Source organism: Rattus norvegicus, chromosome 4 (genome assembly GCF_021556685.1).
Source record: "Rattus norvegicus strain SHRSP/BbbUtx chromosome 4, alternate assembly SHRSP_T2T, whole genome shotgun sequence".
Taxonomy (NCBI): domain Eukaryota; kingdom Metazoa; phylum Chordata; class Mammalia; order Rodentia; family Muridae; genus Rattus; species Rattus norvegicus.
In genome coordinates, this window is record NC_141537.1 from 125879876 (window position 1) to 125904074 (window position 24199).

General features: G+C 41.5%; 1 protein-coding gene and 1 long non-coding RNA gene across 18 annotated transcripts in view; one reads left to right on the top strand and one right to left on the bottom strand.

The window, feature by feature from the left end:
- LOC147994973 (uncharacterized) overlaps positions 1-22611 on the bottom strand; it is a 39395-nt gene extending 16784 nt beyond the window's left edge. For 2 of the 3 annotated variants that reach the window (XR_015686849.1, XR_015686850.1), the window contains exons 1-3: positions 21969-22611; positions 21413-21554; positions 20482-20642 (exon numbers count right to left, since the gene is read on the bottom strand). This is a non-coding gene — a long non-coding RNA (uncharacterized LOC147994973). Of the gene's footprint in view, positions 1-15207; positions 17163-17204; positions 18876-20481; positions 20643-21412; positions 21555-21968 lie in introns of those variants that run through there. The other variant, XR_015686848.1, reaches the window with a different exon arrangement.
- Positions 1-24199, top strand: part of Nr2c2 (nuclear receptor subfamily 2, group C, member 2) — a 57499-nt gene that overhangs the window by 26018 nt on the left and 7282 nt on the right. For 7 of the 15 annotated variants that reach the window (XM_087659063.1, XM_087659061.1, XM_087659068.1 and 4 more), the window contains 13 exons: positions 2615-2654; positions 3256-3366; positions 7543-7743; positions 10821-10923; positions 12718-12897; positions 14883-15030; positions 15696-15789; positions 16590-16723; positions 17457-17634; positions 18649-18770; positions 20496-20635; positions 21494-21631; positions 22558-22663. In XM_087659063.1, the coding sequence (XP_087515189.1) occupies positions 3295-3366; positions 7543-7743; positions 10821-10923; positions 12718-12897; positions 14883-15030; positions 15696-15789; positions 16590-16723; positions 17457-17634; positions 18649-18770; positions 20496-20635; positions 21494-21631; positions 22558-22663 (1616 nt within the window). In that variant the 5' untranslated portion in view covers positions 2615-2654; positions 3256-3294. 15 annotated transcript variants of the gene reach the window in all.

Here is a 24199-nt window from a genome sequence, read left to right on the forward strand (position 1 = left end):
AATACATGTATAACTTTAGAAAGAAGTGAAGTTCAACAGCTGCCTGCCTTCACCTTTAAGTCTAAGCTGCAAGCCATGTAAAGGTCTGTGCCCAAACATACCTGTACACCTTCATAACCAACTTTGCACATAGTTTCACAGAATCCTTGAATTGTATTTTGATAGTGTCTTTGTCTTGGTCAGGTTTTATTCCTGCAAAAACATTATGACTAAGAAGCAAGTTGGGGAGGAAAGGGTTTATTCAGCTTACACTTCCATATTGCTGTTCATTACCAAAGGAAATCAGGACAGGAACTTACCACAGGGTAGGAATTTGGAGGTAGGAGTGGATGGATACAGAAGCCATGGAGGAATGCTGCTTACAGGCTTGCTTCCCCTGGCTTGCTCAGCTTGCTTTCTTACAGAACCCAAGACAACTAGCCCAGGGATGGCACCATCCAAAATGGGCTGGGTCCTCCCCCTTCATCACTAGTTGAGAAAATGCCTTACAGCTGGATCTCATGGAGGCATTTTCTCAAGGGAGACTCTTTTTCTCTGTGATAACTCTAGCTTGTGTCAAGTTAATATGTAAAACCAGCCAGTACAGTCTCCTCCCATCCCACCCCAAAATGGGTTTTCCCTGTGTAGAACAGTCTGGCCTTAAACTCAGAGCTCCACCTGCCTCTGTCTCCTGAGTGCTGGGATTAAAGGCATATGTTTTTACATAGTCCAGATTTCTTGTTCCAGTCTCTCTACCCACAGTATCCTTGGTTGTTGGGATTATAGGTGACTGTCACCACACCCAAATAAGCATTGCTAGGGATTTGAACCTGGGGGCCCTTTCATACAAGACAAGGCTCTACCATTGACCCACAATCTCAGCAAGTATATGCTTACACAGGTAAAGAAGCCAGATTCCAGAGAGATAGCCTGTACTTGGACCAGACTGCAGAGCTTAAAAACAGCCCAGCTCAGGTTCAGGTATGATATAGGCCCAATGGTTGCTGTAGTTTTGTGATTTGAAAATCTTTTCTGGGTCTCTATAAAATATTTTTGAACACACTTGGTTATTTCAAAGACAAATTTGTTAGTGTAATTTATATATAAATTTTAATTGTTAGTGATTATATATATACACATATGCATGCATATATATATTCTATTAATTGTAAAACTCAATGAATTATCACAGAATGTTTCCATGTAACTACAACCTAGGTTGAGAATAGGCGGTGTAGAATGTAGCTGATTTGGTAGAGTGCTTGCCTAATTTATACAAAGCACCCATCTGTAATCCCAGTATGTGGGAGGTGGAAGCAGGAAGATCGGACATTCAAAAATTATCCTTGGCTACATAATGGGCTTGAAGCTAGCCTGACCTATATGATAACCTGTCTCTGAAGATAGAAAGGGATGGATTGTTTTGTTCTGGATTCCTTGAATTTTACATGGATTTTAGGACTAGCAGATCAATACATGGAGAGAAAAGAACACCTCGGTTTTCAGCGGGGATGACATTGAATCTGTCAGTTTAGGAAGCAGTGCCTATTAGCATTGTGTTCTGATCTGAACATAGATGTCTTTCTACTTAGGCTGTTTTAATTCTTTCAGTGGTATTTTCTGGGGATTTGTTTGTTTTCTTTTTCTTTCTTTCTTTCCTTCTTTTTTTTTTTTTTTTTTGCCTTTTGGGGGGGTGGAGAAGAACAAGTTCTCACTCTAGTCTAAGCTGGTTTATGCATCTCTGATTGGCCTCAAACAGCAATCCACTGGTCAAGTTCCTGGGATTACATGTCTGAGCCATCACACCTGGATTGTTTATACTTCGTTAAATTTACTCCCATGTTCTGTTCTTTTTTATGTTATATCATCAGTGAGATTATTTTCTTAATTTTGTTTTTAGATTGCTATTCTCAGTGTATAGAAATGCAGTTAATCTTGTACCTCCAACCTTGGAATTCTGACTAGTTGTAAGGAATTTTTGTGGGTTCTGTAATATTTTTATGTAATAACATTCAATATGCATAATAAAATTTTTTACAATCATGGTATATATCAGCTTCCCTCATCTATCCTTTCTCTCCCCCACCCCCCCCCCCCTTTAGTTTTTTTCTCTCTCCCTAGTTTCCCAGCTAGGAGTCCTAGTACATTTACACAGTAGCGAAAGCATCCCTGGTCTGCTTTCTCATCTTGGGGGAAAACTTTTGTCCTCTATCTTTACCAGATTGAGTGCTTTCTTTGTTTCATTGGTTTTTTTGGTTTTTGGGTTTTTTTTTTCTTTTAAATCATGAAAGGGTGTTATGTTTTTATCAAGTGCTTCCTGTCTGTTTTGTCCATTGAAGTGATCTTGCAACTCTTGCTGAACTGTAATTTTCATGCACTGAACCAGTTTTGCATCCTTTAGGTAAGCTGCACTTAGGCATGCTACTGGATTCAGTTTGCTTTCTTTTGTTGAATTTTTACATCTATATTTGTAAGATAATTTTCATGACATCTTATAAGATGTTGAGCAATATTGGCCTCACAGAACAAATTAGGGAATATATTTTAGGGTGTGGGAAACATGCAACCTTTGTATGGCATGATACTGGTTTATGATATACTTTTAATCTAGGAAAATGCTGTCTTCTTACTTCAGGTACCCAGGTGACCACTCAGCACGTTGATCCTCGCCTTTGGTAGGTACTGACTAAGTACGAGAGAGACCCTTGTGTTCATGGTGAACTTTGCCCAACTTGGTTCTGCCGGAATCTAGGAGGTTGCCAAACCTTTCCATAAATGCTGCTCCTAGTAACTTTCAGGGCTGTGCTGATTCCGTGTCATCCATCCCTTGCAGTGTTGTGAAAGCCTTTCTATTAAAAGTTATCATAAAAAGAGAATGTTATAGCTGACTTTGGAAACAGTAGAAAAACTTCAAATAGAATCTCTTTTAAAAGTTATTCTGGTAGCTTTTTTTTAAAAGGTCATGAAAAGCAGAACTGAGTTGGTTTATCCTATGTTTTCAACATCAGAAGCAGCTATTTAAGATGTTTTCTTAGGACCATCATGGGCAGTATCTCACCATTTCCTTTGCTGTACTGTGTTGACAACATGCTCTTGCTAGTCATGGTTGTGCACACTTGTAATCCTGGTATATGGGAGGTAGAAACAGGAGGGTCAGTAGTTCAATAGTTTGAGGCCAGCATGGTCTTTATAAAACCTTGCCTTAAAGAAAGAAAGAAAAGTGTAGTTCTTAGGAAATCACTGGGTGCCTTCCTAAACCCATGTTCTTATCCACAGGTACCACGTACACAGACCTCTCGGCCGGAATCTCCAGGGATGACCAGCCCCTCCCCGCGCATCCAGATAATTTCCACCGACTCTGCGGTAGCCTCACCTCAGCGCATTCAGGTACTCATGTCGGTTCCACTGGGTTTCTTTACTCTGTCCAAAACCAAACCTGCCTAAGGGATTCACTTCCGAGTATTTACCTCTTGGTACCAAGCACAGTGTGAGCTCAATCATTTAGAAAGATGATTTATATTTGTTTAATTACTTTTAAAGCAAAAGTGTGAACTATTGCTTCAAAATACTGGATGATATACCATTATTTACTTGCTTCCAAATTGAGAGGCAATATATATTTTATTAGGATCAGGGACCCCTTGCTTTTGTAGTCACATCCAGTGCCCCCACTTAATAGGTTTTTCAGTCAGGGCAATTAACAATTTTAATGTTTTACTTTTCTATTTGGAAAATATAGATAATAGTAGATCTTTTAAAAGGCTTAGAAAGGCATCTTATACATAATCATGTTTAATATGTATTATCAGTGCAAGGTAACTATTATTACTATTATTAACTATTACTTAAGCAGGGGCAGGGCTGCAAATCTGCCTTTAATCCACTGAATATTTTTCTGTTCTTTTGAACAAAAAGACTTAGGGGATTATAGCAAGAAGCTGGGAGGAATGGATAAAGCATTTGCTATTTAACTAACCAGCTAAATCAGAGCACATGAACAGGGATGAACAACTGAAAAAAACATTTGCAGGTAAAAGCACTTGCCAAGAAACTATGGTGACTTGAGCTCAGTCCCTGAACTAACACAGGAAGGAGGAAAGAACAGATCCTCAAAAGTTGTCCCCCTATCTCTACACGGGCACCATGGCATGTATGCAGCTTCATTCATAAACAAATCACACACACACACACACACACACACACACACACACACACACACACACACACACACACTCACAATGATAAATAAGAAAACATTTTTTAAGTTTTCTTTTTCTCTTCCTTTTTATTTAGATTTTGTTTTTAAAAGTAAAATAACTTCTCAGTTGTCAGTGTTAATACAGATGCCTCAGTGGCATCCTCATTCCTACCCATGCTTTGTCAGTGAACATTGCACCTCTGGAGCCTGAATAGAGAATGTAGTTTTAGTATTTCAGTGTATGAGAGCAATGGCTTCTCTAGTAAGGCTGAGACTGAAAGATGTCAGATTAGACCGTGTTTAACCTGAATTAAACAGACCTAGGATCCAGTCTTATAACCTAGGGAGAGTTTCTAAAACCTTCTGTATGGTTTCACTGTAGATACAGACTGCAGAAGGATGAACTGTGATAAGGTCTGAACCCCGTAAACGGGTACCAGGAAATGCTAGCAATTGTGCTGTAAGAGTTTTTGCTTGCTTTTTGTTTTGCAATGGGCTCTCCTGAAGCTATGCTGACCTCAAACTTTCTGTGTAGCTGAGGTTGGCCTTGAACTCCTGATTCTGCCTCCACATCCCCAGTACTGGAATTACAGGTTTGTGCCAACATACCTGGCTTTGTGCTTATAGCTTTTAATATCCTATTTAATACTGCTTCAAATTTACAGAAAATAGTAAAGTTAAATGGTTATAACCTTTACTCAGATTCACTAGTTGTTTGCTATCCGGTTCTGAATGTGTATTATATATAATACTTATTCATTTGATCATATGTGGCAGTCATCATTTCTTTGCACTGGATCAATCATACAGATTTCTTAAGAATGATGGCATTCTCTTTCATAATCATAATAATGAAGAAATATTAATACTGAAACATACCATTGTAGGCAACAAAGCCACATTTCTAGACCTTCCTGCTTAAAAAAAATGTTAAGGAATTTTGTTTTTAATTTTATATTATAATTTGAGACAAGACCTCTCATAAATTCTGGAACTTGTAAATTCGACTAGCTTAGCTGGCCAGGAAGCCCTTGGGACCTCCCTTTCTCCACTCCTAACTCTGGTGCTGTGGCTACAGGTGTTCTCTGCCATGCCCACCTTTTATATGGGTATTGGGAATCTGACCTCAGGTCCTCATGCCTGCACTGGAAACACTTCATTAACTGAGCCATCTCCTCAGCCTCTCCTACATAAGGATCAACAGTATGTGCATCTTCTGCCCTTTGGTCAGTTGGTCGGTCGGTCGGTCAGTCGGTCGGTCATTCATTCATTCATTCAGTTTTAAAGGTGGTTTCATATTGTTTTATTTAGGTTTCTCTTATTGTGATAGAACATACCATGACCAAAAGCAACTTGGGAAGGAAATGGCTTACATCTCTATGATGGAAGGAAGTCAGGGCAGTGTCTTAGAATTTTATTGCTATGAAGAGACCATGACCATGGCAATTCTAATAAAGGAAACATTTAATTGGGGCTGGCTTAAGAGTTTCAGATGTTTAGTCCATTATCATCATGGCAGGAAGCGTGGTAGCCTGAAGGCAGATATGGTGCTAGAGAAGGAGCTGAGAAGTCTACATCTTGATCCTAAGGCAGTGAGAAGGAAACTCTTCTGCACCAGATGGAGCTTGAGCACTAGGAACCTTCTAAGCCTGCCTACACAGTGACACACTTCCTCTAATAAGGCCATACCTATTCCATCAAGACCACACCTCCTAATAGTGCCACTTCCCACGGACCAAGCATATTCAAACCTAACTCAGGCAAAGATCGAGGAGGGACATTCCTTATTGGCTTGCTTCCCATAGCTTGTTCAACCTGCTTTCCTGTACAGCCCCAGGACCACCTGCCCAGAGGTGGCTGGACCCTCTCACATCACTCATTAATCAAGAAAAGAGTCCACAGGCTTGTCTACAAGCCAAACTTCAGGAGACATTTTCACAATTAAGATTTCCTTCTTCCTCTATAAGTCTAGGTTTGAGTTAAGCTGTCAGAAAACCAACTGGCACACACAGTACAAAGCAGATGCCCCTATTTCTACTGAGCACCTAGTTGATAACCCATTTTGCCACACTGTCCCTAAAGGCATACTGATTTATGTTTCTATCAGTCTATCCTGGAAACATCTGTTTCTCCATACTTACTATGATGTTGTACTTTTTACTGTCTGTTTGCTAAATGGTACGTCAGTGCTGTGTAGCTTTTATATGTGTACAAATGTACATAATAAAATAAACTATCGTTTTTGTGTATATTTTCACGTTTTATAAGCAAAAAAAGTAGTTTTCCCCATCCTTCCCTGTATTCTTACTCCCTTTATTTTTCAATCTTTTGTAAATGATATCTAATTTATATTTTTTTTAATTTTTTTTTTATTTATTCATTTATTATATATAAGTACACTGTAGCTGTCTTCAGATACACCAGAAGAGGGCATCAGATCTCTTTACAGATGGTTGTGAGCCACCATGTGGTTGCTGGGAATTGAACTCATGACCTCTGGAAGAGCAGTCGGGTGCTCTTAACCGCTGAGCCATCTCTCCAGCCCATTTTTTTTTTTTAAAGTTTTTTTTTTTTTTTTTTTTTTTGGTTCTTTTTTTTTTTTTTCGGAGCTGGGGACCGAACCCAGGGCCTTGCGCTTCCTAGGTAAGCGCTCTACCACTGAGCTAAATCCCCAGCCCAATTTATATTTAAATTCATTTCAAAGTATTTAAATATATACTTTATGATCCAAAGGGTAAGTGAGTATATATATGGTAAGGCATAACTGCTGTTCCCAAGTGTCTGTGGTCCTTCAGCTGAATATCTGCCTTATAGGAAAGATTACTATGTATTTAGGAAGTAGTATGGAAACCATCTGTAATTGGGAAATAATTCTGGTTTAATTGAGGTTCTGGTTGTAGTTTCCTGCTGTACTTCATCTTCCTAATGGAAAATGTTGGGGTTCTGCAGAATTATACTTTGGGGTGTTTGTTCCAGCTTTCTGATTAGCTCTAGCTGAGCAGATGGCTTTAGATGTCATTATACACCAGTGACTGCCAAATAACTAGCCAAGACTTTTGCTGTGAGCCCCACCAAGCCTAAGGTAAGATTGCTGTAATGACTGTCCTTAGCCTGTGTTTTATTCAAAAGTATATTGTTTTGACTTCTATTTCAGTCTCACTGAGTTTGAAAACATACTTCATACGCTTTCCACTCTGCAAATTTTTTTACAGTGTCAAGTTGATGGTGGTGATTAGCCATCACAACCGGTGCAATATAGCTTAGACCACCATTGATTCTAGTGATCACCTCCTAAGCACTGTGTGCAAGTGCAGACAGGTCTGAAGACATACCATACAAAGGGGCTTCCATGTTGTATCTTATAGATTGTAACAGACCAGCAGACAGGACAAAAGATCCAGATAGTCACCGCAGTGGACGCCTCTGGATCCTCTAAACAGCAGTTCATCCTAACCAGCCCAGATGGAGCTGGAACTGGGAAGGTGATCCTGGCTTCTCCGGAGACATCCAGTGCCAAGCAGCTCATATTCACCACCTCAGACAACCTTGTCCCTGGCAGGATCCAGGTAAGGCTCATCGACAAGTGGTTGTTTCCAAACAGATACTGAACCACTTCTCAGCTCAGTTTTGCTTTGCCTTGGAATCTAAATCCACATCTAAGAGACCCTAACCTTAACCTTAACAGGGAGAGCCTTTGGGAATTTACAGTAAATTGACTGGCCACACCCAGAAGACAAGCAGGAACAGTTAAATGGATATAAGCTAATCCAAAGAAAAGATACTGGCATAGGCAAGGTGATATAGTAAGGCCACTGGAAAATTGTTCTTTTTTTTTTTTTTTTTTTTTTTTTTTTGTCATGTGGGAAAATTTAATTATAAAAATAATCAAGGGTTACATTATTTAGCAGGATCATTGGTGATGGGAATTATCTTTAAAATGAGCTATTATCTAAACGACAATGTGATTAAATAACTACACACATTCCATTTCTGACATGAGTCTTAGTTCTATTCTCTTTTTTATTCTGATCAATGATCTCATTTTAGTCATTCCTATTTCTTTCTGTAAAAATATGTTTGCTTCATATTTTACTGCTTTCAATCTCTATTTTAGATCATCCCCTAAATCAACACCACAGTTTTCTTTGTCAAATTTAACAGTCACCCATCTTTCTTATTATTTTATGACATTTAAATATTGTTTTTTCTTGACAGAACATTTCAATAAATAAATAGCCATTAGTATTCACTTTCATGTATAAAGTTATTGAGGTGAGAAAAGTTGAAAATGTAAGCAAATATATACAAAGTACAGATCGCTAAAAGACATGTTATTCAATAATATATGATATTAAAATCACTTTATTCCTTATGATATTAAACTTTATTTTATACAACTATTACCAACAAAATGCATTTCAAAACTCAGATGAATGTTATAGGTGGTTTTATGTAGATAGTTATTAGAATGGAAAATTGTTCTTAAAAGGCCACATAATGGAAACCATTAGCTTCCGATATCTTTAAGGCACCCTCTAGAGCTAACCACTCTTACTTCAGTTTAATATAGGTGGCCAAGCCTAAGTCCAGCTCTTCATTCTGATCCTTACATATTTTCCAGGAACTATTCTGTATTTCTGTCTTCTGCTCTGTCTTACTTATCTCTATTCTGAGAGGGAGGAGCAAAATGAGCATCAAGATGCAATTGGGGGCAGCCACAGTCAATCAATAAGGGCAACCACAATAAAAAACAAACAAATGGAGATGCTGAGGGAAAGCAGGACCAACTGTGAGGTTGGAGGCTCAGTGCCAAGGCCCCAGAGGAACCAGGCATAGGCATGTTTTCACATAGTCTATATTACATATTACATTTTTAAAGCTTATTTCGAGACAGGGTCTTTATATAGCCCTGGCTGTCCTGGAACTCACTATATAGACCATGCTGGCCTCAAAGTCACAGAGATCTGCCTGCTTCTTCTGCCTCCTGAATACTGGGATTAAAGGTGCATGCCACTATATCGGGCTAGATTTTCGTTTTTAAATTTCTGGTGAATTGTATATAACATAAAATTTACTGTCTTAACCAGTATTGTATCCCTATCTGTAAATCCTTTCATCTTCCCAAACTGAAACACTGTACCTGTTGGGGCTCTCACACACAAGCCACAGTGGAAATATGGGAGAAGTTAGTGTTCTTTTCCCTTTCCCTCAATCACTCCTCTGTCAACTTCCTGCCCCCACCTCACCAGCCCTCAACCCCTTGTAAATATCTGTGTAGGGTATGTTCAAGTGAATATTTTTAGTAAGTTTAGATGCCAATAGAAACCTGCGAGGTATTCAGTCCCTCTAGAGCTAGAGTTGTAAGCAGTTGTGAACTTCCCAAATTTGAGTGCTAAGAACTGAATTTGAGTCTTCCATAAGAACATTATGCACTCTTAACTTCTGAGCCATCTCTTCAGACTCTCTATCTGTTTAAAATATTTTTGATTTTATATATTTTTGAATTTTACATATGAGTGCACATCTTACCATGTGTGTGGAGGTCAGGGGGAAACTTATGAGAGTTGGCTCTCTCTTAGCATGTGAGTTCATTTAGCAGCAGGTGCTGGTGCCTCTTCCCCCTGAGACATTTTGATGGTCCTTCATTTTATTTTTGATATGTCTCTTTGAACCTAGAATACACTAATTTGGAAAGGCTGCCTGGCTGACAGGAAGCCTGGTGATCCAAGCTTAGGTTTTATGCTTACACAACAAGATCTTTACTAACTGACCATCTGGCAGCCCTTGTTTTTTATCTTTTCATCTATTGGTTGACACCTGGTTAGTCAGGTTAGTTTGGCTATTACTGATGTGTGGGGCATTCCTTCTGCTATAGAGAGAAACTTGAGAACCTCCTTTTCCCCTTGATGAGCTAGACTTAAACAGCCAGTGTGTTCTGCTTTCAGAAGTGTCCTCTGAGATAGCTAGCAGTGCAGCTAGCAAGCTGTATCTGTCATATCTTCCTCCTCCCAAAAAAGTGTGTTCAGATCTTTTGATGTTAAATTTTCCATATGGTTCCATCTTGCGAGATACATTTGAAGGTTAATATTATGTGCTCAAATTAAGTACACTTGTAAAATAACCATTCTTTAAACTTTCTCAGCTTGATATAGTTGTTTTCTCCTAGACAGATATCACTGTTTGTAATCTAAAGGGTTACCTACAAGTGAGAGGAAATAGCAGGCCTCTGCTGTCATCTGTACTGTTCCATCTATCCATTACCAGGCGCTTCAACAAGCAGTCCATTCAGGAAAGCCTGGATATAGCTCTGACACACACACCAGGTTGCATATTTCCATGTTGTTTGATGGGATGAGAAACATAGCTGAAGAACCTTGCCTGTCTTTACCTTAGAGAATCCATATGTGATCCCTATGTGGCCTCCAGTCTTGGTGATAGTCACAAGATAGAAGAGCAGTCACTGACATGTGCAGGCCAGTGGAGAAGCAGAATTACCTGGCTGCTGAATGGAGAAGCTGTCAGAGTAATCCCAGTTCTGCCTAGAGTTCTTTTTGTTTAGATGCCCAAGACTGGGAATGTACAGCTAGATTTTACTTTACTTATCTAGCTTTTAATTGGTACTGTCTGTTTGCCAACATCTTAGATCGTCACGGATTCTGCTTCTGTGGAGCGATTGCTGGGGAAGGCAGACGTCCAGCGGCCCCAGGTGGTGGAGTACTGTGTGGTCTGTGGTGACAAAGCCTCTGGTATGTAACTCCGACTTCTGGCATGTATCATGGAGCAACATGACCTTTTATAGGGTAGGGAGATTGTTAGTTGAGGAAGAACCTCATACAATAAGCAAAGTAATTTGTCAAGCTGATAGGAAAAGTCAAGAAACTCTGTTTCTAAGTGTTTATATGCTATTAAGTAAAAATTTTTTTCTCACCTTGTTTGTATCTCCTAAGGTGTTGTGTATATAATTCCCCCCATCCAAATTGTCTCACTTTTCTTTTTATCCTTTCACTGAACCCTGTGTGATAACCTTCTACGATGGAGTAGGAACCATACAGTCCCCCTAGGAGAAGTGTCATGCATGCCTCTGTGTATGTGTGTGTACACTTGAAGACCCAAGGCCTCTAGTGAATTATTTAAATCTGTTTCTGGTGTCCTTCAAGGAGAGCCCAAAGGCTTCTGAAGTTAGTGCTCTGATGGAGACAGGAGGCTTGCTAGCACTGGGGAGCCATAGAAGGTAGCGAAGCAGCAAGGCAGGCAGTGGAAATGAAGAAGCTCAGGTCAGAGAATCTGGGCATAGACCTGACTTCTGAGGCATCTTTTTGCCACTCACAGGGAGTCTGGAGGGCTTTTTGTCCTGGATTTCATTTTATCTTTTTGAAAAGGAGGTTGGACCAAATCTAGGAAGATGTTTAGGCGAGCATCTTCAGAGGCTTTGGTTTTTCCCTTTAAGCTGGTTCTATCATTTCTCTGCCATTGGTACCTGCTTCTGATTACCTTTTCTTTGTCTTGGTAAAGCTAGTCCATTCTACCACTTAAAGACCCATCTTCCACTAGAAGCAGGTAGACAGTGCTGCCACTGGTTCTGATTGCCTTTCTCCAGGCTGTCCTAGACATCTTGTACATAATTCTATAATCAAAAGGGACTTTCTCATTGGAGTGTTTGAACAAAATGTCTGCTAAACAAGGAGACATACTGCAGATTTTTATTACATGAAGTAGGAACAGAAACAGCCAGAGACTTCCTGGTTTCCTTGTTGATCAGGACTCTTCTGAGCTTCAAGGAAAGGCCTCATCATATAGCCTTATAGTGCCACTGTTTCCAGCTCTTAGAAGTCACCCAGATAACAAATTCAAGGAGACATTATAAAAAAAAGGTCAAGGCAGTATTGGTATGGGGTCATTTCAGTACCATAGTGCTTCAAAGGAAAAGGAAAATGAGATCCTCCAAGTAACCTCTGTAGTCAGTGTGAACAGTGATGCTATGACGTTTCCTAATGTTTGAGCTGTAGGCTTGGCCTCTGGAAGCAAGAGAAGCCCAGAATGTATAAGGTTGTGATGTACAGTAGCACTTTATCAGCTAAGAAGGATGAGCTGAGGTCATTGGCTAAAGCCTGAGTAGATGAGAGTAGAGAAATGAGCTGTGATTTGTAACCATGTTCCCTGAAGGGCCTCAAGCAGGGGTGCTTATGGACAAGGACATTGATTCTGAGAGCAAGCAAGAATGTAGGAATGACAGACTGTGGGTGGGCACCGAGCTGCTTCTATAGTCAAGGTGTGCACACTGGAGCAATGTTACCTGAGCTACTCTGTATGTTGGGATGGTTGTGTGCCAAGAGCAGTTACATCATATATGAGCTTTGGATTTCTATCATGAGCTTACAAGGTTTCTGTAGCGATAAGGACATAGAGGTAGACATATTGTTGGGCTGCCATTAACCCCCGTGCTGACAACATCTGACAGAGTGATCCCAATGGGAATAGGGTTGGAACAGTTCACCCTGCTCATGAGGAACCAGATCATGTTCTCACTCACTTCCCTTCAGGCCGACACTATGGGGCTGTCAGTTGTGAAGGTTGCAAAGGTTTCTTCAAAAGGAGTGTGAGGAAGAATCTGACCTATAGCTGTCGTAGCAGCCAAGACTGCATCATCAACAAGCACCACCGCAACCGCTGCCAGTTCTGCCGGCTGAAGAAGTGCCTGGAGATGGGCATGAAGATGGAGTGTGAGTAGCGCCGTGCTAGTAGATGCCTGCTGAACGGGGGTTGCTGACCTTTGACTTTAAGGCGGTGGGAGGAAGAGGTGGTGGAAATACTCAGAAAAGCTTCACTGTGCTTTACCTTCTGGGCAGCCAGGTAATCCAGAGCTGACACTGTTGGGTTTTGACAGTCTACATGGTATATATGAAAATCCCTTTCCAAAGGAGTCAGAAAACAGAACAGGAGGAATGGAGAGTAGATAATACCAGCTCAGAGTAAAGCTGAGACCAAGGCTAAAGGGTTACCAGAAACAGTTCCTCTCGCAATCCCTGGGCCTCATCTGTGACCATCACTCCTTCCTTTGCTATAGCCTCTGAGTTCTAAAGAATGCCCCCTAGTGGGAGCAGCCACAAAAGGGCTGAAACCCCCATCTCAACAGTGTTCTGAAACTAATCCCATATCCACTAGGACCTTTCATTGGATCAGTTTCTAATGGTGAAATGATAAGGTCCCAAAATAGGCAACACAGAAAAGTCACAGTGAGAAACTTGCTCTTAGACGTACACCAAGGATGGAAAGGAACAAAAGGCAGGACCCACACCAACCAGGCTAATAGTGCCACATGGCGAGAAAAAAGTGCCCTTTGGGTTGGGGATTTGGCTCAGTGGTAGAGCACTTGCCTAGCAAGCGCAAGGCCCTGGGTTCAGTCCTCAGATCCGGAAAAAAAAAAGTGCCACATGACTCCTGGGAAGATTAGAGCCAGTGGATTTCATTATTGTTTCCTATTCTAGGAATGAGACAATGCAAAATTCACTGGGGAACAAGAAGCATGATGCTTGCAATCTGTACTACCACAGTCAGTACAATATATATGACTAGCTTATGGTGGAGCTGCCCTGTCATAGTTCAGGTTGTCCTTAGTTGTGAGCAGTGATGGGGTTAGACTTGGTCAACCACAGGCATATTGCAAACTCACAGTCCAACTGCATTTCAACTTAGTTGTAAGGCATCTGCACCCAAGGCTTGGTCTCTTGCTTTTAAGAACAGTTTGTGGGCTGGGGAGATGGCTACTGTACTAACATGAAGATGTGAGTTCTGATTTCAGGCACCCATGTAAAAGCTGGGTGTAGTTGTAGCACTAGGGATGAAGACAGGTGGATCACTAAAGCTTGCTGGCTATGCCGGTCTAGCCAATCAGTGGTTTTCATGATCACTTAAGGACCCTCACTGAATCAAAACAAAGGTGAAAAACAATAAAAGGAAACCCTCAGTGTTGATCTCTGGCCTCTGTACATACACAAACTACATTTCCTTCAGTTGCTTGTGACAAACATATATATTTTTAAATTATTTTTTAGTTTTAATTATGTATATGTATGTGTCTGTGTACTGTGTACATGTGAACATAGGCACCTATTGGAGGCCTTAGATCTCCCTGGAGCAGTTGTGAGCTGTCTGAAGTGAGTGCTGGGAATTGAACTCTGGTCCTCCTTGAGAGTAATATATCTTTAACTGCCGAGCCTTCTCTAGCCCCTACACACCCATTCTTAAACTAGGTTGCTGGGAAAGAAACTGCTGGGTACAGTTAACAGCCTCCAGTTTGCTGAAGCTCTTCAGGCTGAATGAAATTGGACTTTAACAAGATGGCTCTGCCATTTGTGACATGGGATAATCTATGGGAAGGGTTCACTTGAAGATCAGCATTTCTTATCCTGGGTTGAACCCAACTAGTTAATGACAGAAGTTTAAAAAAAAGCAAACAAAAAACTAACAACAATGACAAAAAAACCAGTGGGATATGTTGGCCTCCTTAGGTCACACCAGAGTAGCAGTTTCTGAGCAGGCAACACCTGCCATCTTGAGCCTCTGTATACCTTTTGTATACCTTTGGGTTTGCATTGGGGTTATTGATTTTGACTCTTTGCATTTGCAAAGAGACAATTTCAGTATTTTATGGTGTTTATTCATTTGAATAATTTTCTCTAAATGTGAATATATGTTGTAATTTAAGCTGTACAGAGTGAACGGAAGCCCTTTGATGTGCAACGGGAGAAACCAAGCAATTGTGCTGCTTCCACTGAGAAGATCTATATCCGGAAAGACCTGAGAAGTCCTCTGATAGCCACTCCCACATTTGTGGCAGACAAAGATGGATCAAGGTCAGTCCTGTTCTCAGAGTAGTACTGTATTCAGTCTCCAGACTGGCCTGAGGAAGCGCAGGTGTCCCTGGAAAGGACACACACATGGCTCTCACCTGCCCCCCATAGCCCTTGCATGTCTCACTTTCTCTTTTGATCCACTTAACATAGTTGAGGTTCGCTTCACGACACATTTGATCCTAAGGATTAGGCTTTATTCAATAACTGTCTATAGCTTAAAGTACAGGTCTTTTATTTCTTTACAATATAGAAGAAAGGATCAGATGATGCCACAAACTAGCTTGTTCATTCTTTTTAACACACTGTGTTGAACTGGTTTTAAAGAGAGCAGAAATAAGGAAAACTGGAAATCCAAAATGTATTACACAAAGAGTTGGAGTTGAGGGTCTCTGGACAGTTCTTTTAATATCAGTTAAATTTTTGGGAAGAATGGCCAGTTAGTATAGAAGGCTTAGGGGTAGGCATCTGTGTTCTGTCCTCCCTCAGCCTATAGCCTGGCTTTGTGAGGAGCTCATCAGCAAGAGCAGACAGTTGGTCACTCATCCTGGGCTGAGTGTTAGAACTTTTCTCTTGTAGACAGCCTGGCATATAGGAAGTCAGCTGAATTTCTGCAACTGTGCAGAAAATGTTAGACACTACTCTGGGTTTCTTTGTGTCTTAAATAGACAGACTGGTCTTCTTGATCCAGGGATGCTTGTGAACATCCAACAGCCTTTGATACGTGAGGATGGTACAGTTCTTTTGGCCACGGATTCCAAGGTAACATTTTCTCCTATGTGTTGCAGTGCAGGCTGCTTTTCTCAACGATACCTGCACTTTTGGCCATCCGACCCGATGCTGAAAGCATAGCCTCCTGTAGCTACGTTAACTTCTCACGATAATAGTCATCCTGGGATTCATTCTAAAGATGCTGGTGGTTTTTTAGACACTCCAGTCAGGGCTGAATGGCAGTAGTCACTCTCAGATGGCAGTTTTGTGGACATACCCTATGAATTTAATGCCCTTATTATACATATTGGCAGGCTGCCAACATGCTGGGAAGGTAGCTGTTTTTTCTAAAGCAGCCTTTTGCAAAAACTCCAGTTCCTTTCCATTAGATAATCTGTAATAGGCTGACAAATGAGCCAAAGATAATGAACTGATAGACCGAGTTGTCTCTTGGTTCAAGGGGTCATCTCCCATTGTGGCTACCCACACAGTATTCTGTGGTTCTACCATAATTTATTAATCAGTTCTGTGCTGGGTGGAGTGGCATGCTACTTAATCTGTTCTGTCATTTTATCACAATGTTATTGCATCACATATGTGGATCTGTGTGTGTGACCATAACCAAGGTACAAAAAAAAAAAAAAAACAAAAAAGAACAAAAACCTAATACATTCTTGTCTAGTTGATACACAAAAAAAATCTTCTAGTGCGGCCCTTCATTCACACCTAGAAGTTGGCTTTGAATAAACATACCTTCTTGATTTCATTGTCCTTAAGTCATTCTCATGTGTGTGCTAATTTTTTAGTGTTACTATTTTTCTATACATCTATATATATAATTTGTTTAATAGGCTGAAACAAGCCAAGGAGCTCTAGGTACACTGGCAAATGTAGTGACCTCTCTGGCCAACCTGAGTGAATCTTTGAACAATGGTGATGCTTCAGAAATGCAGCCAGAGGACCAGTCTGCAAGTGAAATTACACGGTATGAGCCCCTCTGATACTCTACAATCCCCAGGCACTGTGTTGTAAGGACAAATGCCAGCATTTGGCACTTATGCTATAAATATATTTTATGTTTCGGTTTCTGGTCCTAGAAATCGACCTCTGCCTCCTATGTATAAGACAGGTGCTGTGCCAGTGAATGACATATTCAAAATATTCCAGCTTGTGTCTAATTAAAGAACTATAAAGCCAAAACAACTCCACATATCTATTGTCTTCCACATTTAACTCTGAATCTACAATGAAGGAAGACCTGCTTATATCATGTGGCATAAAGCAGTCAGAACTGCAGTTCACTCCTAATACCAGGGTCTTCACCAGACCAGTTCTTTGTCTTGAGCACTGTGTAATATACCTGCACAAAACATTATACCTCTTTCCTGTTTGTTTGCTCACACCTGTTTTCTGAGTGGTATGTGCTAGCTGATGGCTAGCACTAGCTGATTCCAGGTGGCATTGGCTAGCTACTCAGGGTGTTTCTTCCCCGCAGCTTGACCCTTGTGTTTTGCTCTCCTATTCTCTGTTCTGGCCTTAGTGTCAGGCCAGATAGGTGCTTACTGGGAGCTACACAGTCCTCTGCTTGGTCCTTCTGTTAATTTGTAATACAATATTCAGACCTAGGTGTAGAGGAAAGAACATGAGATCTAAGTAGAATCGGCTAGGGCTTTCTTACTGTATTTGCCATTGATGTCTGCTTCATTTTTTGCTCATAGGGCATTTGACACCCTAGCGAAAGCACTTAATACCACAGATAGTGCTTCACCTCCAAGCCTGGCAGATGGGATAGATGCTAGTGGAGGAGGGAGTATCCATGTCATCAGCAGAGATCAGTCAACACCCATCATTGAAGTCGAAGGCCCTCTCCTTTCAGACACACATGTCACATTTAAGGTAAGTTAACATGTGTTACCTACCTCCCCTGTATGCTAGAGCCAGGTACTGTACCAATGCTAGTCTACAATTTGAAAAGTCAGACCTTCCAATGAGTTCATTTGGTAATTGTGGCAGAATCTTGAATTCCAAAGCATAGTCTTGTTGAAAGTAACCCTCCAAAGAGTGTGGCATATCGCAGCCAAGATAGACTGCCATGGTGCTAGCCACTGAGGATCAGGGGCTGGTTGCTCTGCCTTTTCCTATGACAGCAACAGAGGCTCAGTCTGGCACCTTGTTGGCCTCTCTACTATGTAGAGAAGTCATCAAATAAACTTGTTAGCAAGTAGGCAGCCAGACTGATTTTAATTATGTTGCCCACTAGAGCAATAGCCACTATCTTTGAAGAATACTAGTAGGTTCTCAGTCCTTCCCATGCGCTCTTTCTATGTCTGTCCTCCCAACAGGGCATCAGAAGGCTCTCCAGTCTATAGTCTTGACAATCTCTTGTCTCATTTCACTCTGTACTGGAGAGATCTAGTCAAGTCATTTGGGTAGATAAGGTCACTGACTACAGTTGCACAAGGCTTGCTTCTCAGGTTGCTTCCAAGACACTAGACCTTTTGAGGACATCAGAGCATACGGAGTCCTGGCAGGCTGTTCTTCAACTGAGCTGTTGTTTTGCCCAACACCTTTTCATTACCATCTTGAAGCCACCCTTAAAAACACTTGGCAGTGAATTAGGACTAATAACAATATAACAGAGTTGTTAAAGACATCTTGGTGTGGGTGAGCTGGAAAGTGTCCTATAGGCTCCTGAACCCCAATCTAGACTGCTGGACTCAAGTCACTGAGCAAGAAACCATAGGAGCTGGTGAAAGCCTTGGCTACAAGGACACACATTCCACGAGTGTGACAGGCTTTTGGAAGTTCTTTGAGATGTGAGACAGCTACTTTGGCTGTTTCTATCGTTGAAACAGGAGATAGGTTGACAAGAGCACCTGACCCTCCTGTCACACGCCTTCTGTTTTCCAGCTTACAATGCCTAGTCCTATGCCAGAGTACCTCAATGTACATTACATCTGCGAGTCTGCATCCCGCCTGCTTTTCCTCTCCATGCACTGGGCAAGGTCAATCCCAGCCTTCCAGGCACTTGGGTAAGTGGCCTTTATTCCTGGATGTCCTTGATTAGTGGGATTTGTTCTTCCATAATGGCCCACAAAGTCTCTGAGGTCCTTTCCAATGTGATTGTTCCAATTTACCTAATTAAGTGAACCAAAGTTATATGAAATGTAATCAGCAGACTGAAGGAAATGGTAGTTCTTGTTGCCAAGAACTTGTTACTAGGAGATGTATCTGGCCTTTGATAGGATGAGTGATAGAGCAATGGTTTGTGTGTCTACACATCTCCTTGTTTCACTGTTGACCAGTCTGTAAGGACCACTGGCTTGTGTCATCTCTGCAGGAAGCCCCTCCTGCTTGCTTGTTCATGAGCGTCACTGTGTTTGATGATCCTGTTTCCCTGTCAGTCCCAATGCCAGCTCTGCTACTATGCTAAGTAACTAATGTCCAGTTGGATTAAACCACCATTGTGACATGTGTCTTGGCTAGAACATAAACAACCATATGAAACTGGGAATGTAATGAATGGGTGGATGCTGCAAGGGAAACCACACAGGTAAAATGCAGGGAACTTTAGGTTGTTCACTAGTTCATAACAGTGGCCTAGGGTAAGCAGATCTGCGTTGAGAATCATTAAGAATAGCATTTGACAGCTGTTAAGGCTGTGGGAAAGTCATCTCCCTTCTTTGAATCTTCTTCCTCGTAAAATCCTTGCCAGAAGTGAGTTCTTACAAAGCTCTTAATCCAGAGCTGAACACTGAAGGGGCTCTGTAGATAGAAGTGTGCTACTGGGTTGGATGCTGTAGCATATGTCCCCCCATGTAATGGTGACAGTAGTAGTTCACCATTCTTCATTATTAAAGGAGAGATGGTTTGGTTTGTCATTCTTAGGACAGCTGGCCAGGCATTAACTGTAGAACAGACATTTGCAGATTCTTTTTTTTTTTTTTTTTTTTTCTTTTTTTCCGGAGCTGGGGACCGAACCCAGGGCCTTGCGCTTCCTAGGCAAGCACTCTACCATTGAGCTAAATCCCCAACCTCACATTTGCAGATTCTTAAGACTGCCTGGCCTTGCTGCCATTTGGGAGACAGCTGACATCTCGGGGTTATCAGTACTGTTACGTGAAGCTGTCCTGATGTGGAGCTAAGCAGTGATGGTCTTAGTTCCCTGAGTGGGATTTTTGTGCTTATTTTCTCATCTGAGCATTTTGAAACCTCCTCCAAATCAGTAAGCACCAAATTCAGTAAGAGACTCAAAATAAAGATAAAGTTGGAGTGTGGTTGAAGAAGATATCTGATGTTGACCTCTGGCCTAAATACAAATGTACACATGCACATATATCCATACAATCATATACATATAACCACATACACATGAAAGATGTTCTTCTTTTTTAACTGTATGTTACAGCTTGCATAAAGAGATCAGAGGAAAATTTTGGGGTATCGGTTCTCTCCACCATATGGATTTTGTGGATCAAACTCAGGTCACTTGGCTTAATGACAAACATTTTACCTGTTGAGCCACCTTGCTAGCCCCCCAAAAAGTCTTCTAATTTATCATCTAAGGGACTTTAGTTAAAACCTTCATGGACTTACTCAAGGACTTGGCCATTTTTCTGGAAATGACCTGAACATATAATAAACCATTTTTACACCCTTGCTAGATGGTGGATAGTGCTAGGGCTTTAAGTCCATAAAGCTCACACGCTTAGAGTCATTCACATGTAACACACTCAGCCTTACCCTTGTGTTCCCAGACAGGACTGCAATACCAGCCTGGTACGGGCCTGCTGGAATGAGCTCTTCACTCTTGGCCTGGCCCAGTGTGCCCAGGTCATGAGTCTCTCCACCATCCTGGCAGCCATTGTCAACCACTTACAGAACAGCATCCAGGAAGGTAGGTCCTAGGGATATGGGAGTGGAATATATCTTTATCCAATCTGTGCCTGGATCAAAGCCCAGCCTGTGTCAAGAGTTGACCCAGATGATCTTTGTAAGTGGACAAACAACTGTCCTCTAGTAGGATATACAGTGGCATCTAGTAAGTTTGATAGTCAAGTGTAATAGCAACTGTGGCAGTAGAAAATTCATTATGGCCCTGTAGAAGCTAGCCCCTATGAACTGAGGCATGAGTTATCATAAAGGAGTTAACCCTTGGCAACTGCAGGCTGAATTAGGTGCATTAACTGAGGTAATTTAACTACTCTTTAAGAAAAAAAAAAAGGTTTTCTTATTTTATGTATATGAGTACACTGTAGGTCTTCAGACATACCAGAAGAGGGTATAATATCCCACTAGAGAAACAGTATGTGGTTGCTGGGAATTGAACTCAGTACCTCTGGAAGAGTTGTCAGTGCTCTTAACTGACATCTCTCCAGCCCTTAAGTACCCCTTAAAAAAAAAAAAAGTATTTCTTGTGTATATGTGCCTGTGCCATGTGTGTGTAATGTCCAGAGATTAAAAGAGGGCATCAAGTCTCCCAGAACTGATGTTACAGATTATTGTGAGCCACTGTGTGGTCCTGGGAACTGTAACTATGTCCTCTGCAAGAACATTGAGTGCTCTTATTGAACCATCTCTCCAAGTACCTCTTAATACTTCACTTTCATCTGGAAATGCAGCTCTTTCTTGACCAGCTTAAAATGACTTGGTTCTTTTTAGAAAGTGAACTTACCCTCCATTTGTCTGTTATGCTCCTTAAAAGACTGATCTTGTTCTTAGATTTCCTCAGAGGCTTTGTGATATTTTTTTCTAGATAAGCTTTCTGGTGACCGGATAAAGCAAGTCATGGAGCACATCTGGAAGCTGCAGGAGTTCTGTAACAGCATGGCAAAACTGGATATAGACGGCTATGAGTACGCATACCTTAAAGCTATAGTTCTCTTTAGTCCCGGTAAGATACGTGGTGGGGACTTGTGACACTTTACACTGTGCCTACTGATGTTTCTGAACACAGCCATATTGTCACCAATTGTGTAGCAGAGCCCTTTAATATTTTATATAGCCCAGAGTGTTCATAATAAGTGCGTTGGCATCTAGCATCGATTGTTAAATCCTTGCTCTATAGTCCTGAAGAAATGTGCCTAGAGATTCATGTTCTGAATACATTTAATTTGTACCCCATCAAGCCACTGGCCAAGTAAGGCCCCCATCCAGTGCTGTTTTTCTTGTTTGGCTCTCCCATCTCCAGTTTCTCTGGTTATGTATAATCCAGGCAGATTGAAACTTACCTTTACTGTCTCTGGATAACAACAGGTCTGACTATAGCAATTGAAGGGGCACAGAATTTCTGGTGGATCACAAAAGGCACCTGGACCGGCTTCACGTTCTTCCTCTCTATAGCTGTTCTCAAATCCTCTGGAGAAGTCATTTGGGCTTATCATTGACCTCAACAGCCAGGGTTGAATGTAGCATAATCCTTTTCTTTTTCCTCAGACTCCTTACCTTGTAACAAATGTATCTATTGAAAAGGAGTAATTAAACATTTGAAAAGAGAAAATTTCTCATATGTCTATCTGTCTATCCTAGAGTAGTATAAAGCAAGAAGTCTAGAGCCAATTCAGGGGTGTTGTTTAGGTAAGACTGTTAGGCTCTACCTAGGAGCTATACAACTTGTAACAGCTCCTAGGACTCTTAACAGCCTTGGAAACAATACAGAGGCAAAGCCAGTGTGACAACTTCCTAATTCATTGAGCCAGCCTTCAAGTTCAGTTGCTTATATTTGATAAGTATCAATCAACAAACAAAAAAGAAAGATTAAGATATCTATGACATTTCCAAATTCAGAGAGAAATTTGGGGTTTACTTTTCTGTTCTCAGATCATCCAGGTTTGACAGGCACAAGCCAGATTGAGAAATTTCAGGAGAAGGCACAGATGGAATTACAAGACTATGTGCAGAAAACCTACTCAGAAGACACATACAGGTGAGGCACAAGGCCATGCTCCATACAAAAGTAGGGGCGGGGCGGGGCGGGGCGGGGCAGGTGGCTGGGTCAGATTCTAGTAAGCTGGCAGAGCTTCTGTTAGATCACCGACATCTCCATGTGTATAGGTAAGAAAGCGTGCAAAAATAAGTCTAAGCTGGAAGCTTTTGACTGCTGGTGAAAGTCAGAAAAGGAATGCTCTTCTAGAACTAAATCCTGAGGCTCAGTTCTCACACATCACAGAGGTGCTCAGCACTCACAGGGAAAGGCAGCATTAAAGTACTTAACAAAAATGAAATCTGGCCCAAATAAGAAGTGAGTTACATAAGGTAATTTTGCCCTTAGGTAAAACTGATGGGGGAAAGTTCTTTTATATAGGTGAGAATTGATTGGTAATATTTTAACAATAGGGTGTATATTAGCATAATACAGATTTAGACAGTATAGTTGATCTGCCAAAGAATAGAATGTATGGCAAGCTTTTCCAGGCCAAATTTCCTAACTCTCCCTTTCCTCCCAAAGTAAACAAAAGTAACAATTCAGAAAGACATTTACATTTAACCTGCTTTCCCCACACTTGTATCCTCTGAGTAGAATTCTGTCTTAGGCCCCTTTGCTAGGTCTACTTTTTCCTGCCCTGTACTTGTACCCACCCCCCACCCCACCCCACCCCCAGAGCTGGGGACCGAACCCAGGGCCTTGCGCCTCCTAGGCAAGTGCTCTACCACTGAGCTAAATCCCCAACCCCCTGCCCTGTACTTCTTAAAGGAAATGCTATTGTGCCAGTGGCTCTGATGGGTTTCTCTGTGTAAAGTCAGGACAGTTTTGTGCACATCTCCTTAGCCCAAATGCAGGTCCCCAAAATCAACTTCCACTGGGATCATTGAGTCACATGTGGAGAGTGACTTCAGTCTCTGGTACAATGAGAATGGGGCTGTTTACCTATGTATCATACCCACAAACCCAATCTGGCCTGGTGTGCTAGAAGGTTCCCTCATGGGGTCCACAGTGCTCCCGTAGATTCTGTGGTCAGTAGATGGCCTTGAAGTCTGCAGGCAGAGCCCCTCACTCTAGAACCGTAACTGTGCAGCATTAGAAAGTAAATGTCTCATCTTTAAGCCTGAGTCAGTCCTAGCCCAGACAGGGACGGAGCGAAGAGAGGACAGAGGTGAGGGACTTCTGGGATTCAGGGCCTAAATGAGGAAAACTTTCCTGCAAGAATCAAAGCTCACTCTAGCATTTCTTCAGGCTTTAGTAGATAGCATATTCTGTTGGATTTGTCTTCTTACATACTTTCTAAAGGGGTGTGTGTGTGTGTGTGTGTGTGTGTGTGTGTGTGTGTGTGTGTGTGTGTGTGAGTGTGTGTGATATATGTGGGCACATGCAGCAAGGTGCTTCATTGGAGGTCAGAGGACAACCCTTGGGAGTTTTCTCCCTCTGTCTTGGGGCTTGAACACATGGTCAGGCTCTTTGGAACACTTCTTTACCTACTGAGCCATCTCACAGCCCCTGTAGCTCACGCTTCAGGCTTTTCTG